Source organism: Oryctolagus cuniculus, chromosome 3, assembly GCF_964237555.1.
Source record: "Oryctolagus cuniculus chromosome 3, mOryCun1.1, whole genome shotgun sequence".
Classification (NCBI taxonomy): domain Eukaryota; kingdom Metazoa; phylum Chordata; class Mammalia; order Lagomorpha; family Leporidae; genus Oryctolagus; species Oryctolagus cuniculus.
The window spans coordinates 11950497-11971856 of NC_091434.1; the positions used below are offsets into that span (position 1 = coordinate 11950497).

Sequence of the window (21360 nt, forward strand, 5' to 3'; positions counted from 1 at the left end):
GAATGTTTTGAATTACACTAGCTACAGAGGAAATGTCTCCTGTCATTGTAGACCCTTTGGTTTTCATGTTTATAGTGATTATTTTGAATTTGCGTACTTCCAAAGATTGGTAACTAACTCATGATATAAACATTCCAGGGGGATCATGAAGATGCAGTCCCAGGTGGTAAAGGGTTTCCTGGACCTCCAGGCCCCCCTGGGGAAGCAGGAGTCATGGGGCCTCCTGGCATGGGATTTCCTGGTTCATCGGGAGAGAGAGGTCAACCAGGAGCTCCAGGCCACCCAGGCATGAGGGGTCCTGATGGCTTGAAAGGTCAGAAAGGTAATTTTGAGTATTTTTATGGCAGGATATCAAATGAAATCATGGAAGTTAAGGTGAGTCTATTCTGCGACATGTTATAGTTGTGGTATAACAGCCAAATATAATTCCACAGTCATGATTGAAGTGTTGAACATTTTCAAACAAATAAAAGGTATATAGCATAGTCATTATTTAAAGCAAATCCTTAAAATGCCAAGATATCGTCATTGTTTATTTGTTTGATATACCAAAATGCTTTTTATTCATTTCTCAGTATCAACTCATATAATTTGACTGTATTAAAAATTGCATATCTATTTGAAGTATCTTTTTCACAATCCTTGAGGTAATGATGTATCTTTTAATTTTTAAAAAAATCTATCATTTCATTTAAAAAATTGTCCAGGAAAAGTAATTTGTTAGCATTCTAGAGGGAAAACACTTTTAAATATATTCATATATGACAGTTATATAAATTTCAAACAATAAAGTGACTCTTAGGTTTATAGCTAAAGACTTTTAAGAAGATGGCAGAAAAAAAGTTTAAGATTTTTAAGACTAATAATAAGTATGTATACTTTGGGCTAAGTTGTTCATTGTAAAATTTTAGAATACAGTAAAATGTTTATATTTGGTTTGCCAACATAGAAAGACAAATTCCTTAGCATTTGATGAGATGTAAATTAATGGTCCAGAACCCAGCAAAATATTAGCATTTTTATTCATCTCATATGTCTTTGATTTGAGATCATATAAAGCAGTATATCATGAGACATTATGGCTCTTCAAATAGTTCATGAAAAATGCATATTACAAAAAGAAATTATACATGATTGATAGCTTGAAGGGTCAGAAAGGTAATTTTGAGTATTTTTATGGCAGGATGTCAAATGAAATCATGGAAGTGAAAGTGAGTCTATTCTGGGAGATGTTATAATTGTGGTATAACAGCCAAATAAAACTAAAACTTACCTTTTAAATATTTATTTATATGAAATGCAGAGAGAGAGAAAGAGAGAGAGAGACAGAAAAAAACACACAGAAATATGCTGCTTCACTTCCCAAATGCCCACAACAGCTAGGCAAGGCTGTGTCAGGCTGAGGCAGGAGCCTCGAACTCAAAATGAGTCTCCCATGTGAATAGCAAAGACCTAAGTCATTGAGTCATTCCCTGTGGACTCTCAGGGGATGCATTAGCGGGAAGCTGGAGTCAGAAGCAGAGCCAGGACTTGAACCTAGGTTCTGTATGGTGCACGGGCATCCCAAGTGGCCGTGTTAACCACTGCACCAATCTGTTGCCTCAATAAACTTGTCTTTTAATTCCATTTTTCCCCACAGACTCTTTGAAACCCCCTAATATTATTTCCATTATAAAAGAGAAACACAGTTTTAGGAGATGCAGATGTAAAGGCACAAGCATTAATCTTGTTGGCCCCACCATCTGAAATGGGGGATGTTAATAATTATACTACCAAGTGGTTAGAAACACAGGAGACTGTGGATCCTTGGCAGACTCCCAGAGTGTTTTCCTTTTACTAATACCCAGGTCAGTCTCCTCATGTGCACAATTACCCTTCATTCAAACAAGAAGCCATGTTTTCTGATGCCACTGTTGGATGTTTGCTGTTGTTTTGTGGCTTACCAAGGTTTCTGATGCCATTCATTGTGTTAGCTGTCCATGGGCCCATACATACATTATTTTTTCCAGGTTATTAGAACAGATACTTCTCAGAATCAACATTTTCCTTAAATCCATTTTTTTGTAGCTGTCTGGATAATTGAAATTCAGATTTCAGGAAAGATCTAGAAATTTGGTATAAAAACAGGTTAAGTGATCTAGTGATACAGAGTCTTTTCTTGTAATTGTGCATAAACATTATGAAAAAGTCCTCATGCAAGTTGTCTTTGAAAGTAACATTACATTGGCCTATCAGTTATGTGAATATTACCTTTTTTTTTTTTTTAAATTCCAGGTGACACAATTCTTTGTAATATAACCTACCCCGGTAGGCCAGGCCTTCCCGGATTTGATGGACCTCCAGGTACTATCAATAAGTTACTGTGTTGCACACTTCCATAGTAGAAGAATTAGAAAGACTGATAAACCAGTAGCAAACCCTCAGCTCATTAGATCATTTCCAGAATTATTTTTAAGGTTTTGAAGCACTATGAGCCTAGGGGGAAAATTTTGTCATAATTCACTGTTGGGCTAGAGTATACTAGTTTGAAGATACTCCAGATGGCCTTTTCAAATCTCCATGCAAAAAGTTTACTCTGATTTGAACACATATTAATTAAGTGTTTGCCATTTCAAAGCTTTAAAACTATATCTTCGGCGGGCACTGCAGCTCACTTGGCTAATCCTCTGCCTGCGGCACCGGTACCCCGGGTTCTAGTCCTAGTTGGGGTGCCGGTGCTGTCCTGGTTGCTCCTCTTCCAGTCCAGCTCTCTGCTGTGGTCCAGAAGGCAGTGGAGGATGGCCCAAGTGCTTGGGCCCTGCACCCGCACGGGAGACCAGGAGGAAGCACCTGGCTCCTGGCTTCGGATTGGTGCAGTGCGCCAGCTGTAGCAGCCATTTGAGGGGTGAACCAATGGAAGGAAGACCTTTCTGTCTGTCTGTCTGTCTCTCTCTCTCTGCCTAACTCTGCCTGTCAAAAAAATAAAAAATAAAAAAAAACACCTATATCTTCTTTCTACTCCTGTGCCCCAAGATTGATGAAAAATGACCACTTGCTTACAGATTATATGTTAGCTCTATTCTGCTTTCCAAGAGAACCAATTTCCCACCAGAAGTGACCTGAAAAATGGCCACGCATCTAGGTTCCTGACTGCTTCATCCACCCCTTCATTTGAATCAATCTCTTGTTTTTAGCTGATTTAAACCCAGTATCCACAGAATGAATTTTGCCCAGTTTGTTTTTATTTCTTCTGGGTTTACTTAAATGTATCCATTATTGAGTACTAGCATAGCTATTCAAGGAACTTTTCTTGTTCTACCTAAATACAAAAGCATTTAAAGGTTCTATGATGAGGGACGCTCTACTGCCTTCGATAACCACCAGTTTTCATCACACTAGTGCTGTGTGACAACCTCAAGTCTCAGTGGGTCACAAAAAGCACTTTTTTCTTCCTGATGGGTCTTCAGGTGGGTGGAGTATCAGCTGATCTGAGGTGGTCTATTGGCTTAGTCTCTGGCTCCAGGTTACATTTGGGTCTGCAACATGCATCCCATTTTGGGGTCAGGATGTGTCCTTTTCATGAGATTGCAGAGATACACGAGGGCAGGCTCAGCTTCAACAGGTCACTTCACATCTCAGATTGCATAATGGTCATTTGTATCCCACTGGCCAAAGCAAGTCACATGACTGAGCCCCAGGTCAAAGGACAGGAAAATACAGTCCACCCTTCCCAAGGCAATGGCAAGAGTGTGGCAGCACAATTTTATATCAACAGAATGAAGGATTACTGGCCTACTGATTGTTCATTTTTACTTTTACTGGTATCTTGCCATGGTTGGATAAAAAAAACTTGATTACTTTCAGAGGTTTTATTCTCAAGGAAATTAAACCTCAAACTTTATATTTGTAACTTCTTTGAGATTCATCATTTACAAAATCCTAAAATCACAAGTTTTTTGAACTCAATTCCTTTTGTAGGTACTTATAGTCAACACTGTGTTCAAAGATAAATTCACTACAAAGCCAGGAAATTGATTTTGGCCTCTACTCTGGTGCTTTCTGGTCAGGTTAGACCAGAACTGGCCAGAACCCTTGCCTTCCTACAGGGACAGACTAAGCTTGCAGATTTGTGTTTGGGATCTAGTGTGGGAAGGTGGTACACATGCCAGAGGTTTCAGGAAGAATCCTTCCTGATGCGGTTTCTGAGAAATGACCCTGACAAAACCACTCTCCATCAAATATTTATTTAGAGCATATGCTCATAACATGATCTGGTAAACCAGGATTGGCAGCATTGCTACTTGCACAAAAGGGAAATAATCTAAAAAGGCAGCAGGGGCTTTGCTTTTGAATCTCATTTGTTCCCAGTTGAGTTGTGTTTAACTGAGTCTGGGTTTTGTTGTTATTGTGTAGGTCTGAAAGGGTTCCCAGGGTTCCCTGGTGCTCCTGGGCCGAGATGCTTGGATGGACAGAAAGGCCGGCGTGGCCCTCCAGGAAGGTCAGAAATACCAGGTCCACCCGGTAAGTGGAATGCTTTTCCTGCTTTGGGACTACCAGCCACTTTAAAATATTTCTGAAAGGGCATAATTTTTATAAGGAAACAGCCCAGAGATCTTCACATATTGGGAAAATGGTTTTTATTTTGGTAAAGAGAGAGAGAGACAGAGAGAGACATATAGGGAGATCTTCCATCTGCTGGTTCATTCTCCAAGTATCTACAACAGCCAGTTCTGGGCCAGAACTAAGCCAGAAGCCAGGACTTCCATCCAGGTTTCTGGCATGAGTGGCAGGGATCAAAGTACTTGAGTTATCACCTACTGCCTCCCAGTGTGCTCAAAGCTGGAGCAGAGGTGGAGGCAAGACTCTATCTCAGGCACTCCAATATGGGGTGTCGGCATTCGAAGCAGCAGCTTAACCTGCTGACCCACAACCCCTGCCCATTTTGCTGTCTTGTGATAACTCGAATATTATCATAGCTTTATGTTTCCTAGAAGTACAAGTTATAAGCTGTTACTAGTGTACCATGTTCTTCAAACTGCTCAGTCTAGGCAGCATGTATAGCAGAGAGTGCAAGCTTAATTAGGGAAGCATCAGTTTATCTTTGTATAAAATGGGGCAAAAATAGCACTGCTCATTAAGCTGCTCTGAGTTTTAGTAATATTCCTGTAATTTTTAGAAATGGATCTTTCTCAATGTATTCATACACACACACACACACACACACACATTATACCTGTACATGTAACAACTTAAAAACTTGTTTTGTTAAATAGGTTTTCGTGGTGATGTGGGAGATCCAGGTTTTGGAGGTGAAAAGGGGTCCTCTCCTGATGGGCCCCCAGGCCCTCCAGGGCCATCTGGCATGAATGGTCAGAAAGGAATCCCAGGAGACTCTGCGTTTGGTCACCCAGGCCCCCCAGGAATCAGGGGTCTTCCAGGAGAGCCAGGGACTAAAGGACCCAAAGGTCATCCAGGACATTCCGGGGCTGAAGGTATGAGGGCTCAGCTGTCCACAAATTCAACCAACATTGGATCAAAAATATGCTTTAAAAAAATTACACCTGTACTGATCATGCACAGATTTTTTCTTGTCATTATTCATAGATAGCACAGTATCACAACTATTTACATAGTATTTATATTATATGTATATTATAAGTATATTATATGTATATTATAAGTAATATACAGATGATTTAAGTTATATAGGATGATGTACATAAGTTGTATGCAAATTATAGGCCATTTTATTTGAGGGACTTAAATCCTCAGATTTTGGTATCTGCACGGTGTCCTGGTACCAACTTTGCTCAAGGATCTTACATGGCAACTTGTAAGTCCAGATATTCACATTCAGTTACACAACAACATGGGAAGTAACAAGATAACACATATGCAAGTCAATAAAAATAATTTTGACCCAAGTTATCCCACTGTTTCACTTGCAAAATGTACTAAGGGAAGTGGTTGGCAGGAGAAAAATATTATAGATAGGAAAATAATGTTGGAGTAATATCTCCAGCAGAGGAAAAATTGGAAATAATACAGAGTTAAGTAACACACACACACAAACACCGGAATACTTTTTACATACTTGTAAAGATGACAATACATAAAGATTATCTATAGATTAACATGCAATGTTAAATAATTCAGAAATTGTGCATTGTAATTACTATTTTGAAAATGTAAACATACAAAACAAAGTACATGAAAAATGAAAAAATAAAATAGGTTCTTAGATTACGATGTAGAATTAATTATGGAAGATTTATTTTTCCTTCTGAAGATTATGACGCTGTCTTTCCAACAAACAGAAATTTGAGAGTGCAAATGATGAAATCTCTTACAAAATGTGGATTCATACAGTACAAACAAATTTGCCAATATCGTTAAAATTTGGTGTAAGGCCTGTTACAATATTAGAGGTTAATTAAAATCAGGTTTCTTATTTGCACAGAAAACTTCTTTGTAATCCACATAACCTTCTCAAGGAACTTAGCAATTTGAGATATTTTCCATTCATCTGGAGCTCACTAGATGTATGATTAAAAAAAGAAAAAACTCATTCAGAGATTTAACTCATTTGAGCCCTAAGTCAGTATCACAATATTTACTTCCAGTATTGATATGCATGAATCACTTGCTGTAGGCGTCTGCACAGCTTTATACCATGAGTGTCTTGGAAAGCTTGTATCCTTTCAGGGGCAGCTGGCCTTCCAGGATTGCCGGGGCTCAAGGGTCCCAAAGGCAGAGAAGGTAGAACTGGATTTCCAGGGGTCCCAGGAATACCTGGCCATTCCTGTGAAAGAGGCACTCCAGGGATTCCAGGACAACCAGGTCTCCCCGGTGCTCCAGGCAGTCCAGGTAAGTGACAACTGGGAAGGCTCTGGAGTTGACCTCACCTGCAGAGAGCTCACCTCTTGCTTTCCCCAGGATGCTGGCAGAAGCAAGAGTCCTAGGTCAGAGACAAAGGACTTTGTTCCCATCAGTTCCTTGTTGGTTTGTGTCATTTCCTCATGGCATGTAAGTTCCATGGGGGTGACGTAAGTGGAGCTCGCTGGGTGTCACTGGTGCGTTGGGTTGCATTCTCTGGGAGGAGCACTGAACTGTAAACTGGAAGTTTACAGCAGCCTGCAAGAAGCCTGCCTTATATTTGGGGGGAGGCACTATATCATCTGTCAAAATCATTCATTATAAGTACAACCTTGAGAAATAGCCTGGTGAAAAGCATTAGGACCTTGCATTCTTGGCATACCCAGCAAAGTCAGGTAGGAGTGAGAGAGATCTATGAAGGCGTCTCTCAGCACAAAGTATTAAATGACTGTCTTAGTCCATTTGGGTTGCTCTTACAAAAGACTAGGCAATTTATAAACAGAAAGGCAAAGGTTCCAAGATGGCAGAATAGTGACAGGATGGTCCGACTCATGCAGGGCAACATAAATATTTAAAAAGGGGAGAAAGTACATGCCTAAGGTAAAACCATGGGAAATCTGCAGTAGGAAACCCAGCAAAAACAATAGAGATAGTCCAGGTCCATACCGAAAGAGCAACTACACATCAAAAAAACAGCAGTCACTTAGCCATGGGAAGGAGAAAGCTGGCCCTGGCAGACCAGGTGAGAGGGGAATCCACAGGCCCATGGTGCTGCAGATAGCAGCAGGAGGGAGAGTTTGGTGAAATGCTTTTGAAGTTCCATGTGAGCCCCTTGGGACAGCATACAGGAAGAGAAGATAGATAGATAGATAGATAGATAGATAGATAGATAGATAGATAGCACCTCTCTTGCCTTCCCCCCAGTCATTTTTTTTTCTTTTTTTTGGGGGGTAGGGGGCGGTGCACAGGCAGGTGGCTGAGATTCCCACCTCACATGCATGTGCCCCACAATAGTGGGGGATGCCTCACCCACCACCCAAACAGCGAGGGCCACAACAATTCAGAAGAATTTCTTCCCTATCCACACAAGCTATAGCCCACCAGCTGTACTGCACCAGTTTCCCAGCAACAGGAGGGGAGGGGAAGCCCCCCTTGGAAATCTACCTGAGCACAACCATAGAGCAGTGAGGACTCCAGTGGGTGGGGATCTGTGCACCCATGATCCACAGACCTAACCAGTGAAAAAACCCACCCTGGGATCTGAGTCTGAGAAAACAGTCACTGATAAGAGGAGGCAAAGTGTGGCTAGGCCCTGAGCAACTACAGAGCACTTCCGGCACCACCCAAGCTCCTTGGTTACCTATAGCAGCTCGTAACAGAGGAACGAACATCACAGGAAAGACTCCACAGATCAAGCAGTGCAAATGAGTGCTGGGCACACCAGGGACTGACACCAGGGTGTACTATAGCTGTGAGGAGAAGGGCAGGTCACACCAACAGAGGTGGCCATTCTCCTCCATCCAGATAACCAGAAGAGAGCTACCAAGCCCAAGGGGGTCTTACCTTGGATACTTGCTCCATCCTGGAATACTGAACAGAGCACCCTGGCCACACCCAGCACACACCATATGGTATTCACTGAAAGCATAGGCATCCCACTAAGCCACAGAGACACAGAATGAATAAAAGCACAAGACAATAAAAACATACATAAATGTTGAAAGACAAAGGAAAAAATTTAAATAAGAATAAGGAAGACACTATGAGCCTCCCAAAGGAACACCACAACATTTCAATATTAGAAGGTGAGGATGGGGGCCTGTACTGTGGCTTAGCGGGTAAAGCTGCCACCTGAAGTGCCAGCATCCCATAAGGGCACTGGTTCAAGTCCTGGCTGCTCCACTTCCTACCCAACTTTCTGCTATGGCATGGGAAAGCAGTGGAAGATGGCCCAAGTGCTTGGGCCCCTGCACCCACGTGGGAGTACCAGAAGAACCTCCTGGCTCCTGGCTTCAGATGGGCATAGCTCCAGCCATTGCAGCCATCTGAGGAGTGAACCAGTGGATGTAAGATCTCTCTCTCTCTCTCTCTCTCTGCCTCTCATCTCTCTGTGTAACTCTGACTTTCAAATAAAAAGTAAATATTTAAAAAAAAAATAAAGTGAGGATGAAGGGATTGAGGAAATGCCAGAAATGGAATTCAGAAAACTAATCATTGAATTACTTAAAAGCAATCAGAAACAAATTCATGAACTAAAGAAAAATATACATAATATGTATGAAAATTTTTCCCATGAAATTCAGATGTTAAAGAGAAATAAGAATGAAATAATAGAAATGAAGAATTCAATAGGTCAAATAAAAATGCAGTGGAAAGTCTTAAAAACAGAGTAGGTGAGGAAGAAGAAAGAATGTCCAAACTAGAAGACAAATCTCTAGAAATTTTATAGTCAGACCAAAAACAAGTAGAAGAAATTAGAAAACTAAAAAACACTGTTGGAGATCTACAAGATACTATCAAAAGACCCAACATTTGAGTCGTAGGAGTTCCTGAAGATGTGGAAGAGAGAAAAGATTAGAAGGCTTTGTAATGAAGTAATAACAGAAAACCTCTGAAATTTGGAGAAAGAAAGTGTCATCCAAGTACAAGAAGCACATAGAATTCCCAATAGACATTTTGTAGTAAAACTCTCCATAGTAAAACATAAAGAAACGACTCTAAAATATGCACAAGAGAAATCTCAGATTACACTCAGAGGAAACCCAATTAGACTCACAGAGGACTTCCCATCAGAAACCCCACAGGCTAGGAGAGAATGGTGATATAGAGTCCAAGTCTTAAGAGAAAAAAACTGTCAAACCAGAATACTGTATTCTGCAAAACTCTCATAAAAGAATTAAGGTGAAACAAAGACCTCCCATAACAAACAGAAATTGAAAGAATTTGTCACTACCCACCCAGCCCTACAAAAGATGCTCAAGGATGTGCTACATACAGATACACAGAAAGAGGGACATCAATACAAAAGAAGGTGAAGACAGAAAATCACCCAGTAAAAGTAAAAAGGAAACCCAAAGTAAAAAATAGGACTCCTATTGGAAAAACAGCAGGGCAAAGTTGTTACTTCACAATTTTTACCCTGATTGTAAATGACTTCAACTCTCCAGCTAAAAGACACAGACTGGCTGAATGAATTAAAAACAAAACCCATCTATTTGCTGCCTACAGGAAACACATGCTGAGTGAATTAAGCCAGTTCCAAAGGGACAAATATCATATGTTCTCCCTGATCGGCAACAACTAACTGAGCACCAAAGGGGAAACCTGCTGAAGTGAAATGGACACTGTGAGAAACAGTGACTTGATCAGCTCTTGTCCTGACGGTTGATGTACAATGTAATACTTTATCCATTTTAGTATTTTTTTTGTTCTAGTACCATTGGTTGAACTCTGTAATTAACACACAATTATTCTTAGGTGTTTAAATTTTAACTGAAAAGTGATCCCTGTTAGGAATTTGGAAAACATTATGCTGAGTGAAATAGGCCAATCCCAAAGGGACAAATACCAATTGTTCTCCCTGATAGGTGACAACTAACTGAGCACCAAAAAGAAAACCTGTTAAAGTGAACTGAACACTATGAGAAACAGTGACTTGATCAGTCCTCACCCTGACTGTTGATGAGCAACTTAATATGTTAATCTTCTTAGTATTTTTTTGTTCTACTTAATACTTTTGGTTGAATACTGTAATCAATACACAATTCTTCTTAAGTGCTGAAACTTAACTGAAAAGTGATCACTGTTAAATATAAGAGTGGGAATAAGAGAGGGAAGAGATGTGCAATTCGGGACATGCTCAAGCTGACTTACCTCAAACGGTAGAGTTAGAAACATACCAGGGGATTCCAATTCAATCCCATCAAGGTGGCATGTACCAATGCCATCTCACTCGTCCCAGTGATCAATTTCTGTTCACAATTGATCATAATGATAGGACTAAGAACCAAAGGGATCACATAAACAAGAATAGCATCTGCAAATACTAGCTGATAGAATAAAAAAGGGAGAGAATGATCCAACATGGGAAGTGAGATATACAGCAGACCCATAGAATGGCAGATGTACTAAACAGCACTCTGGCCTCAGAATCAGCCCTTAAGGCAGCATATGAAAGAGCTACCTGCACCTCCATTTTTACTGCAGCTCAATTCACAATAGCAAAGACATGGAGTCAACCCAAATGCCCATCAGCTGAAGACTGGATAAAGAAATCATGTGATATGTACACCATGGGATACTATACAGCAGTAAAAAAAAAAAATGAAATCCAATCATTTGCAACAAAATGGATGAATCTGGAAAGCATTATACTTAGTTAAATAAGCCACTTCCAAAGGGACAAATTCTACATGTTCTCCCTGACCTGTGATAACTAATAGGGCACCTAAAAGGCAACCTGTAGAAATGAAATTGACACTTTGAGAAGCAATGACTTTGAACATCCCTTATCTTGATTGTTGAGGAACAGCTTTTTATTTTTTATTTTTGTTTTTCTTTTTGTTTATCATATCTTCTTTATCTTTTTTCTTTCATACTAATCATTGAACTCTTTCCTTAACATAGTTAACCAGATGTGTATAAAGTTAATTGAAAATATATCTTAGTAAAAAATAAGAGTGAGAATAAGAAAGCAAAGAGGAAGGGGGATGGGAATGTGAGTGGAGGGTGGGCACAGTAGGAAGAAGTAAAAAGATCCTAAAGTTGTAATTGTGAAATGTATGAAGTTTGTAACTGCTTATCAGTATAGTTCTGCATATATTCCTATGAATCACTTATAAGGGTACAGTTTAAAAACTTGATATGGGACCTCAAATTCCCTTTTGCTGGCTGGTAAAAATAGCAGATTAATTATTATAGAGATCAAATGGATGGGATTAAGTGGTCAAGTGACCATATAGATAGGATCAAGTGTTCAAGTGATCATATAAATATGACTAAGTGTGTGGAAATAATAATAGAATTAAAAAGGAGTGAAATGCTCCAACATGAGAGCAGACTCATGTATGACAATCACTTTAAGTAGCACTCCAACCTCAGAATCAGCCCTTTAGGCATTCTGGTCTGGTTGGAAAGCCCAGGGGAGCATTTCAGGCATGGAAAACCAAGACACTGTGGCAAAAACATGTTCTACATAAAAGACCTCTGTGGGTGAGACTCCAGTGGAAAAAGTGGCCACCAAAGAAGGATGTACTTTTCTCTGAAGGCAGTAGAGACCTTCCACTTTGCTTATGGCCTTATCGAGCTAGTGGATCCAAAAGGCTTCCATAACCTCGGCAGCTCATGTCAAGAGCCTTGGGTGATCAGTGACATCATATATAAGTGTTAGTTGTTAAATAAACAACAAGAGTCATTGTGCAGTAACTTCCCATGCAAAATATCTGTCCCCAAAGAGTTGTATTATGAGACTTAATAGTAACACTTGTTCTCAAGGATTACTTCCTTTTAGTGTGTTAAGTGGAGGATATTCTTATGTCTCATAGTTATGTCTAAGAGCTTGTAAAAGATATATCATTCTTGGGTTCTTCTTTAAAGATAATTAAGTTTCTAAAAGGAAAGAAGGGGGAGGAATGAAGGGAAAAGAAGAAGGGGGAAAAAAGGAAGATTACCTTTGAGATGCAATAACTTTGAACTGCCCTTATCTGGACTGTTGAGGAACAGTTTTTTTTTTCTTTCTTTCTTTTTCTTTCTCAGACTAAGCATTGAACACTCTACCTAGAATAAAGTTAGTCCTCTGCATATAAATTTAAATGAAAATAGATCTTAGTGAAAAACAGGATAGGGAACAGGAGAGGGAAGAAGAGGGATGGGAGAGTGGATAGAAGGGCAGAATTAGTGGGAATAATTACCGTGTTCCTAATGTTGTAATTACAAGACACATACATACATAATACATACACACATACAGAAAGGCACTTCTTACAGCTCAGGAGGCTGGGACGTCCAAGATCAAGGCTCCAGATGGTCTGGTGTCTGGTGAGGAATCATGCCTCATAGATGGCACCTGATGATCATTTCAACATATGAACAGGATGGTAGAGGTAGGGTCCACGTAGGAAGTACATTCACACCATAGCAGGGCTATTTCCAATATGATCTTCATTCCACCATTCAGATTGTCGACTCTGCTATTCAAATATGATTGCTTTTATCCTTAGGCAGGAATATGGCCACTGGAAAAAAGTCAAAACAAGATTGGGACAAAACTTGCCTCTACAACTCTATTTTGAGTACCAATAATCCTACAATTCTTTCATCACAGTTAATGGCCTGGCTGAGGTTCTCTTGGCCAGAGCCTCAGAAAGTGCTGGGAAAGTTTTCTTCTTTTAGTCTTTCTCACTCAAGAAAGAAGATTTGTGTCCTTCGCCTCTAAGCCTTTTTTAAATCAAAAATATCTTTATAATCTTGATATTTCCTCCTGGGATATATTTATTCAGATGATCTGCTTTTCTTTCTATGGCATCCAAAAAAATATTTTCTTAGGTGTTAAGTTGCTACTGTTATTTTAGTCAATCAATAGTGTTTTATGTTTGTTTAATGGGTCGTAGATACATAATCTAGGCTACCAAGAGAGCTTTTCCTGACTGTGTGTGAAGCCAGTGTTGAGTCTTCCCACACCCTTGTTGCTCTTGTTGATATTGTCACTGTGGTTTCTCTCAGGTGTCCCAGGTTGGAAAGGGCCACAAGGAGATATGGGACCTCTTGGACCAGCTGGAATGAAGGGCCTCCCTGGACTCCCAGGACGGCCAGGGGCAGATGGACCCCCAGGCTCCCCAGGAATCCCAGGCCCTTTGGGGGAAGATGGACTACCTGGCTTTCCAGGTCCAAAAGGTGGGTTGCCCTTTTTTTTTTTTTATTTGACAGATAGAGTTAGACAGTGAGAAAGAGAGATAGAGAGAAAGGTCTTCCTTCCGTTGGTCCACTCCCCAAAATGGCCACTACAGCCGGAGCTACACCTATCTGAAGCCAGGAGCCAGGTGCTTCCTCCTGGTCTCTCATGTGGGTGCAGGGCCCAAGCACTTGGGCCATCCTCCACTGCCTTCCCAGGCCACAGCAGAGAGCTGGACTGGAAGAGGAGCAACTGGGACTAGAACCCGGTGTCCATATGGGATGCCAGTGCCGCAGGTGGAGGATTAACCAAGTGAGCCACGGTGCCGGCCCCGGTGGGTTGCACTTTTTCATTATTCCCTACCATTTAATAAACCTAAACACCATCTAGTGAAGCCTGTTGTATATGACTATACCCATAGAACTTGCTACTTTAGTCTTTCTCCCTTGTTCTTGTCCTCTCCTTTATTTCCAATGGCAGAATGTTCTGGAGTAGGTGAATGGAAAGAGGGGGTTGGGTAAGTTGGGTCCATAGGGCCCTTAAATCCTTCTGCTAAGAGGACTGGGTTTCACCTATGCCCTAGGGTCAGGGATATTGACTTTCAGCTTGGATGGCTCACTGCTCTAGTATCTACTCCAGTCCTCTTTTAGCATGAAGGCATCAGAATTCAGAAATACCAGGGCCTATACTGAAGGTCTATAGAGTGGAAGCCAGGACTGGGTGGGAGAGCACTTTTATTAAATAAAATGCAGGTGATACCTGCTGTATATTTTCAGTACAAACTCAGAGCTAGGTGGGACTTTACATCTGTAAGTCGATGGCAGGGAACACAGATAAAAGAACTCTACCAGTCCTTAAAATGTTTTCCTAAAAATGTATTTTCTCATTTTATCAGGACTCCAGGGGCTGCCTGGTTTTAGAGGTTTTCCTGGAGAAAGAGGAAGGCCAGGACCAGAGGGACCACCAGGCAGAAAGGGAGAAATTGGAGAGAAGGGTTTACCTGGTGGTCTGGGATATCAGGGCGCAAGAGGTGCTAAAGGTAAGCACATGGTGCCACATGGTGATGAGATGTGTGTTTGTTTTTAGTGTTGATCAGAACCTGTAGATCTGAACTTTGGAAAAAAGGGACTGTTCTACAACTAGGATCCCTCTTCCTTTTCAATTTCATAGTTTTGTTTTTAGTTTTAGAGTTTTATTCAAAATTCATTTTCCTTACTTCTCAATCTTATTATACATAATAATGGTAAGTGAATTAATTGCCCTGTTAATAGGTATCAATTCACAGGTGTTCCTTAATGCATTGATTTATAGCCTTTTGGCTTTCAGAAAACTTGGTCCCTTTTTGGGAGGGAGACACAGGAAATGCCTCCATCCCCAACCCCTGTTTCAATTAAACTTTTTTGTAAAGAGCTGATAGTAAATATTTCAGGCTTTGCAGTTCCTGTGGTCTCTGTCACAATAACTCTACTGAACTCTTGTAGCATGAAAGCAGCCATAAACAAAGCACAGAAACAAACATAAAACAAAAATTTTCAATAGCATTTTATATTAATGGACACTGAAGTCTGGATTTTCTGTCATGTTCACATGAGACAAATTATTTTGTGTTTTGAGTTTTATGTGCAATGCTTTGAGATGTTTCCAGCCATTGAAAATTATGAAAACCATTCATAGCTCATGGCTGTACAAGTGGCAGCCACCAGGATCTGGCCCCAGAGCTGTTGTGTTCTGATCTCTGCACTAGAAAGAGTTTAGCTGCACCATGAATAGGGCTTTCCCAAAGCTTCAGTTAAAGAAAGAATTTTCATTACTATAAAACTGAAAGCTTTCAAAACCACTTAAAGGTCCAGTGTCCAACCATGCTAAATGTTCACCTTTATTTCTGAGACCTGACCCCACAGTGAGTGACAGTGACATTTCTTTTCCAGGGTTGAGAACACGTGCTTGACAATTTTTAGAAACATTTTTGTCCTAAAAGCTCTTTGGGAAAACAGCCTCATATTTAACTCAAATTATCTTTTCTCCTTAGTTGATTGATTCTGCTCTTATTTTTTTGTTTTGCTGGCTTATAAATTATTTATGTAGACTCAAGGAATCAGAGTCAGTCTCAGCTAGCTTAGATAGTGATGTCTGCCTTGCTGTAATGTTATACAATTATCCCACTAGAATTTAAAAATGGGATCCATGCCAGTGATGTACTAGCAAACTAGCTCTCTAACATTTTTAAGTGCCCTGATTTGTAGTGTTTGATTGCTGTGGTGTAAATATTACTACCGTGGCACAAATACTCTCATTTCTTTAAAATGGACAGTGGGTTAACAACTTGCTAACAAAATCTTCAATTGTTCACAAACATCTCTTTCCAAGCTGGTATGAACTGATTTCAGCACCTGCTATAGCTGAGCAATGTCACAGAAACAGGCAGGATACCGTATACCTTTCCTACCTTGAGAACCGCATTGACATAAGTGTCTATTCTTTTAATGTAAAGAAAACAAAGGAGATGGGCAATTCCAATTTCATAGAATAAAGAGGAATTAATGTAAACCAAAACTTTTCAACCTGTCTTAACTCACTGAAGAATTGGAGACTCATTCAGTTGAATTTAGCAAAAATTTACTGAGCACTCAGTGCAGCAGACTCCATGGCTGGACAAGTAGGACATGTCCACTTGGGAATGCAAAAAGCAAGCCAATGATGTTGCTCTTATGTGATATGTAAACACAAGTACAGTATGGTTGGTTGAACAGGGCTTTGTGCACTGGAAGTGAAGTGCAGTAACCAAGGAATCTTGCATATTTTGCTCTTGCACAATTAATATTGAAAGGCATGAGAGGACCTCCTGGAGATGAAGGAGAAGTGGGTATCTTTTCTGAGAAGGGGAGACCTGGGGAACCTGGACTGCGTGGAGATGGTGGATTCCCAGGAGAAAGAGGTACACATTTAAGGTTTTGAAGCATGTCTCATACTTTGCAGATCATTCAAGCATGCCATGTGTATTAAGTAGCTTTCCCAATAACACTGAGATTAGGAAACGTCATTTTAGATATAAACAAACACTAATGAACCTTGTGGCACATTTTGTGCTTGTTCATTCTAAAACTGAAGTTCATATGTATTTGTTGCAAGCTAGGATCAACCTTGAGATACATTTCAAATACTAGTTGTAGGTTTAAAGGAAATCTGCTTTTAGAAGTTGGTGTTTAAACGAATATCCAAGTCATTTTGACCAAGTCCCCTTAAATGATGGTGTGCATAAGAATCACCTAGGCATCTTGTCAAAACGAAGATTCTGGATCTGGGTCTGGAGTGACCAGGGCCTTTCCAACAAGAACTCCCTGTTGCTGGTCCTCAGAAGCATAGCATAGCAAGAATTTTAGCAACCACATATGTATTCTCTAATACAATAAATTTAGACTTAATCTGCATGAAAGCTGGGTTTTTTCTTGGCTCTCTCCTTAACTGGCTATTGGGAGACACACTGTGTAGCTTCCCTGTGTCCTCATTTGTAAAATGAGTGTGTTGAAGCAAATGAGCCTACATTTGCCCTTCTCCCTCTGATTGTCCTGAGTCAGCAATTTTTATAATGAGACCACTGAAACCAAAGACTATTGTGATGTGACTTGGGGGCAAGACTCAGGATCCCTACTACCTATGGCTTCCTCTCTTAAAAGCAAGATCAAATCCCTCCTCATGACTGTTGCCTAGTTCAAGATTTCTGCCATGGGGTTTGTAATACTTCCAACCTCATCAGGTGATAAAGGAAGTCCTGGGATGCAAGGAAGAAGAGGAGAACCAGGAAGACATGGACCTCCTGGATTCCACAGAGGGGAGCCTGGCAGAAATGGACAACCAGGGTTGCCTGGTCCCCCTGGCCCGCCAGGCTCACCAGGGCCAAGAGGAATCATTGGTTTTCCAGGATTTCCAGGAGACCAGGTAAGGGATTCCTGTGTAAGGGAAGAGACAATGCAGTTCTTCTGCTCTTAGGATACCTATAAAGAGCCATCATTTACCCTCTGATCCAATTTCAGATGTCACAGATTTTTATTTAAATATGTCTGGTCTTACAATGATGAGTAAAATACCCCTTGAGAAGCCAGGAGACACAATAAATGTAGTAGCCTTCATCACCCTTCTGAACAAACTATGACTTACTATATATCTTTTGGAATAAAATGGATTTTTAAGGTTTTTAGTGTGATTTGATTTCTAATTTGAGTTCTATAATACCATTATTGTTTTTGCATCCATTTGCAGAGAATGGGATGCAGCCTGTTGGTATTGACAGTTCTAAATCCAGATTTTTATCAGCTCTTACAAGCCTGACACTTGTAGTATTATGCTTGCAATATATTTCCAGTTTTCTTTACTATACTGCAGATTATAAAAGCCAAGTTGGTCACATAAATTATTATTGGGTCATGTCATGCTTGTGCTGTTAGTATTGGAAATCTAATTTGGGTCTCACTTCTGTTTTATTCAACTGTCAGGGTGAGCCAGGTTCCCCAGGTCCTCCTGGATTTTCAGGACTCGATGGTGCAAGAGGACCTAAAGGTATGGTTTGAAAATAAAGCAGCTCTCTGTCAAACTCATAGTCCTGGATTCTTGTAACGTTGTGAGTGAGCATGTTTTGCATGATAAACAAACGATAACAACTGCAACACCCAAGAGACTTTTCTGAGACCCCAGTAGACAGTGAATTATTCAAGATCCAAGTGGTTCCCATGCACTCATCAGGTCTTACTCCTCAGTGGGAGTCCTTAGAGCTACCCATAGTGACTGCAGCCCCACCAGTCACGACTCAGGTGCAAGGAGACTAGATCCACACTGGTGACAGTGTTCACCTTGGCTTATAAGCCTCATGTCCCACAGGAACCAGTATCACTTCTAAGAACTCCACAGGCACAGTGCTAATTACCAGAATCACAGGACATGGAGGCCAAAGCCAGACTTGACCCCATGTATTAAGAATTCACTTAAGAATTCCCTAGCCAGATTTAATTTACAATTGGATTATTTTTGCCATAAGCCAAAAGTAAGCAATTTGTTTCAGTGAAGGATCAGATCATAGAAATCTTCACCTTTGTGGGCTGTGTGGTCTCAGTCACAACTGCTCAGCTGTGTTTTTGTAGCATTTGTAAGCAAAGGGGGTGGCTGTTTTCCAGTAAAATTTTATTAACAAAATAACGTGTCCACTAGATGTGGTCCCACAGGCTTTTGTCCAGTGAGTGCCAAGAACAATGTAGCCTTGTAACAGAACTGTCATGCTACATCTATCAGGTTTTCAAAGAAATCAAAATGGGAAGTCAACCAAAGGTTAAAAACATTCATATGGAAAGGGAAGTTTCATTAACCTTCATCCAGATAAACAAGTAAACAAAAATAAGGATATCTTATATTGCAATGTTTACATAAAACCTTTTATATTTTCACTCTCTTAATATGCCACTGGATTAATAGTTTCCTCAAATCTACTTTAAAATGATTTACTTTTTAAATTGTAGTCTTAACCTCAACCACCTGGGAATCCACAGATTGCATGTGCTGTTACACTTTAATAATTTTAATTTTAATAATATTCAAATATAAAACACTGATGAATGTACCACCTTAAATCTTCTCACTTGCCACCAGTGATCCATGCTTACACTTGGAGAGTTACTCTATCAATATTGTGATAATCACTGTAAGGAAACAGTTTTTGCTTAGTTATTCAGAAAGAATCATCTGGATCTCTTCTTCAGAAATATTTACAAATGGGGGCATCTTCACATTGGATCTTGATATTTTATAGCTTTAGAATTCAGAACTCACTCCCCTTCTACTTTGTTATAAATTTTTATAGTACTTTTACCTCTCTTAGATTTCGTTTGTACTTCTATTGGGCCATGTTTGCAATGTAATGCACTCAAGGGACTGAGGGTATGAGATGGTTCATGGGACCCCCAGAGAGGCAACGTGGCTCTGCAAGTCTGTAAGGCTAAAGAAACTTGGCCTTTAGCCGACCCAGGGCTTCTCACTGCTCTCCAGGCTCTTTTTTTTTTTTTTTTTAACTTTCCTGAATACCAGGTCCTTGTACGTGGATGCCTCCTATAGCATTGTTACACAGCACCATGGTACAACGGCAGTCCTATCTATGTGCTGTCCCTGGCCAAGTCATCAATGAAGTGTGCCTTTGTGATTTTATTTTTACAAGGACACTGAGCTGAGCTGTGCCGTAGGAAAGCTTGAAATGTGATGGCAGCAGTAGATCCAGTGAAGATCTCTGTGGGGAGCAACTCGGACTAGACTAAGTTACTGGAATTAAGACTTATTCTATGCATCTGCTCTCCCACAATATGGCGCTGAGAAGGGAGAAACAGCGTCTACACAGCTGCCTCCAGTTCAACCAATGAACTGTAGGACCTGCTCCTGATTGGAGGAGAGCAGCGTACTCGGCGTATGGGTAGCAGAGTTGGGAGTGGTGGAAGAGGACTATAAAGGAGGAGAGAGACAACATGCACCAGGAACATCTAAGGGGAACACCTGTGCAGCCCCCGAGAGAGCCGGCCAGTGGTGTGCCGCTCCCCTGCGGAAGTGGGGAAAGTGGCTAGGGGGAACCGCCCTTCCACGGAGGTGGAAGGGTCGGTAGCCAACCCGGGAAGAACCAGCAGCAAACCCGGGGAGGGCCGAGCAGACAAAAGAACAGCGCAGGGTCCTGTGTCGTTCCTCCACGAAGACGGGGAGTGACATAATGGTGCCGTGACTCGGATGTGAAGCCTAGGCAGGGCTTAGTGTCATTCCTCTATGAAGAGGGGGAGCGACATAATGGTGCCGTGACTCGGATAGGAAACTTAAGAGGGAAGAAACGGGAAGAAGTGGGAAATTACCAGAGAGAGAGACTAGCAAAGAGCCTAGGGGAAAGCCGGACGGAAAAGGTGCCGGAAGAAGCTATCGAAAGCCTAGGCATAGACTCGGATATGGACTGTGGGAAAGAAGTTAGGATTGAAAGCGAAAGTGAAAGCTTTCATAGACTCGGATGCGAACTATGGCGGGGAAGCTAGGAGATTGAAAGTGAAAGTGAAACCTAGAAGAAACTTAGACTTGGATACGGACTGTAGGGAGAGGCCAGGAGAAATGAGAGGGGAATATTGTTGTTGGAAGAAAAGTTAGGGAAACATACCGGGTAGAGAAAAATATGTTAGGGAGGATGAAGCCGCGAGTGCAGGCTGAAGCGGAGACGTAAGCTATCTTGGGATTCTTCAAGTCAGCCCGGGGAGCAAAAGGCGAAAATCTGGAACCAGAGGCAGAGATGTGGGCCGCCAGGTTGGAATCCATCAGATTAGCCCGGGGAGTAAAGGACGGGAAGCCAAGCCGAAGGGCGCAGACGTGAGCTGGGTTGAATTCGCCAGGTTAGCCCGGGAAACTTGGACTGAATACCGGTGGCGGAAACGTGAGCTGTGCTGTGTGACTCGTGGAAGCCGCCGTGTGCAGAGAGAGCATGGGGCGTGAATAGATAGGGAACGTGGGGCTAGTGTGAGGCCATAGTGCGCGCGCAAAGCCGGGAAGCCGCGCAGATGAGAGAAGCGCGGGCTGAAGCGGCTCAGAGCCGGGAAGCCGCCGAGAAGCAGCCTCGG

At 41.2% G+C, this 21360-nt stretch overlaps 2 protein-coding genes across 11 annotated transcripts in view; one reads left to right on the plus strand and one right to left on the minus strand.

Annotated features, from left to right (window-relative positions):
- The window catches only part of COL4A4 (collagen type IV alpha 4 chain), a 180366-nt gene that overhangs the window by 118986 nt on the left and 40020 nt on the right, over window positions 1-21360 (plus strand). For all 5 annotated transcript variants that reach the window (XM_070070110.1, XM_070070109.1, XM_070070107.1 and 2 more), the window contains 10 exons: window positions 139-322; window positions 2275-2343; window positions 4393-4500; window positions 5253-5471; window positions 6685-6846; window positions 13576-13746; window positions 14640-14783; window positions 16572-16679; window positions 17499-17680; window positions 18235-18298. In XM_070070110.1, the coding sequence (XP_069926211.1) occupies window positions 139-322; window positions 2275-2343; window positions 4393-4500; window positions 5253-5471; window positions 6685-6846; window positions 13576-13746; window positions 14640-14783; window positions 16572-16679; window positions 17499-17680; window positions 18235-18298 (1411 nt within the window). The remainder of the gene's footprint in view (window positions 1-138; window positions 323-2274; window positions 2344-4392; window positions 4501-5252; window positions 5472-6684; window positions 6847-13575; window positions 13747-14639; window positions 14784-16571; window positions 16680-17498; window positions 17681-18234; window positions 18299-21360) is intronic.
- The window catches only part of RHBDD1 (rhomboid domain containing 1), a 230045-nt gene continuing 214910 nt past the window's right edge, over window positions 6226-21360 (minus strand). For 2 of the 6 annotated variants that reach the window (XR_011387078.1, XR_011387077.1), the window contains one exon: window positions 6226-13088. The gene's annotated coding sequence lies outside the window, so the exon portion shown is untranslated. The remainder of the gene's footprint in view (window positions 13089-21360) is intronic. The other 4 variants (XR_011387073.1, XR_011387076.1, XR_011387075.1 and 1 more) reach the window with 4 other exon arrangements.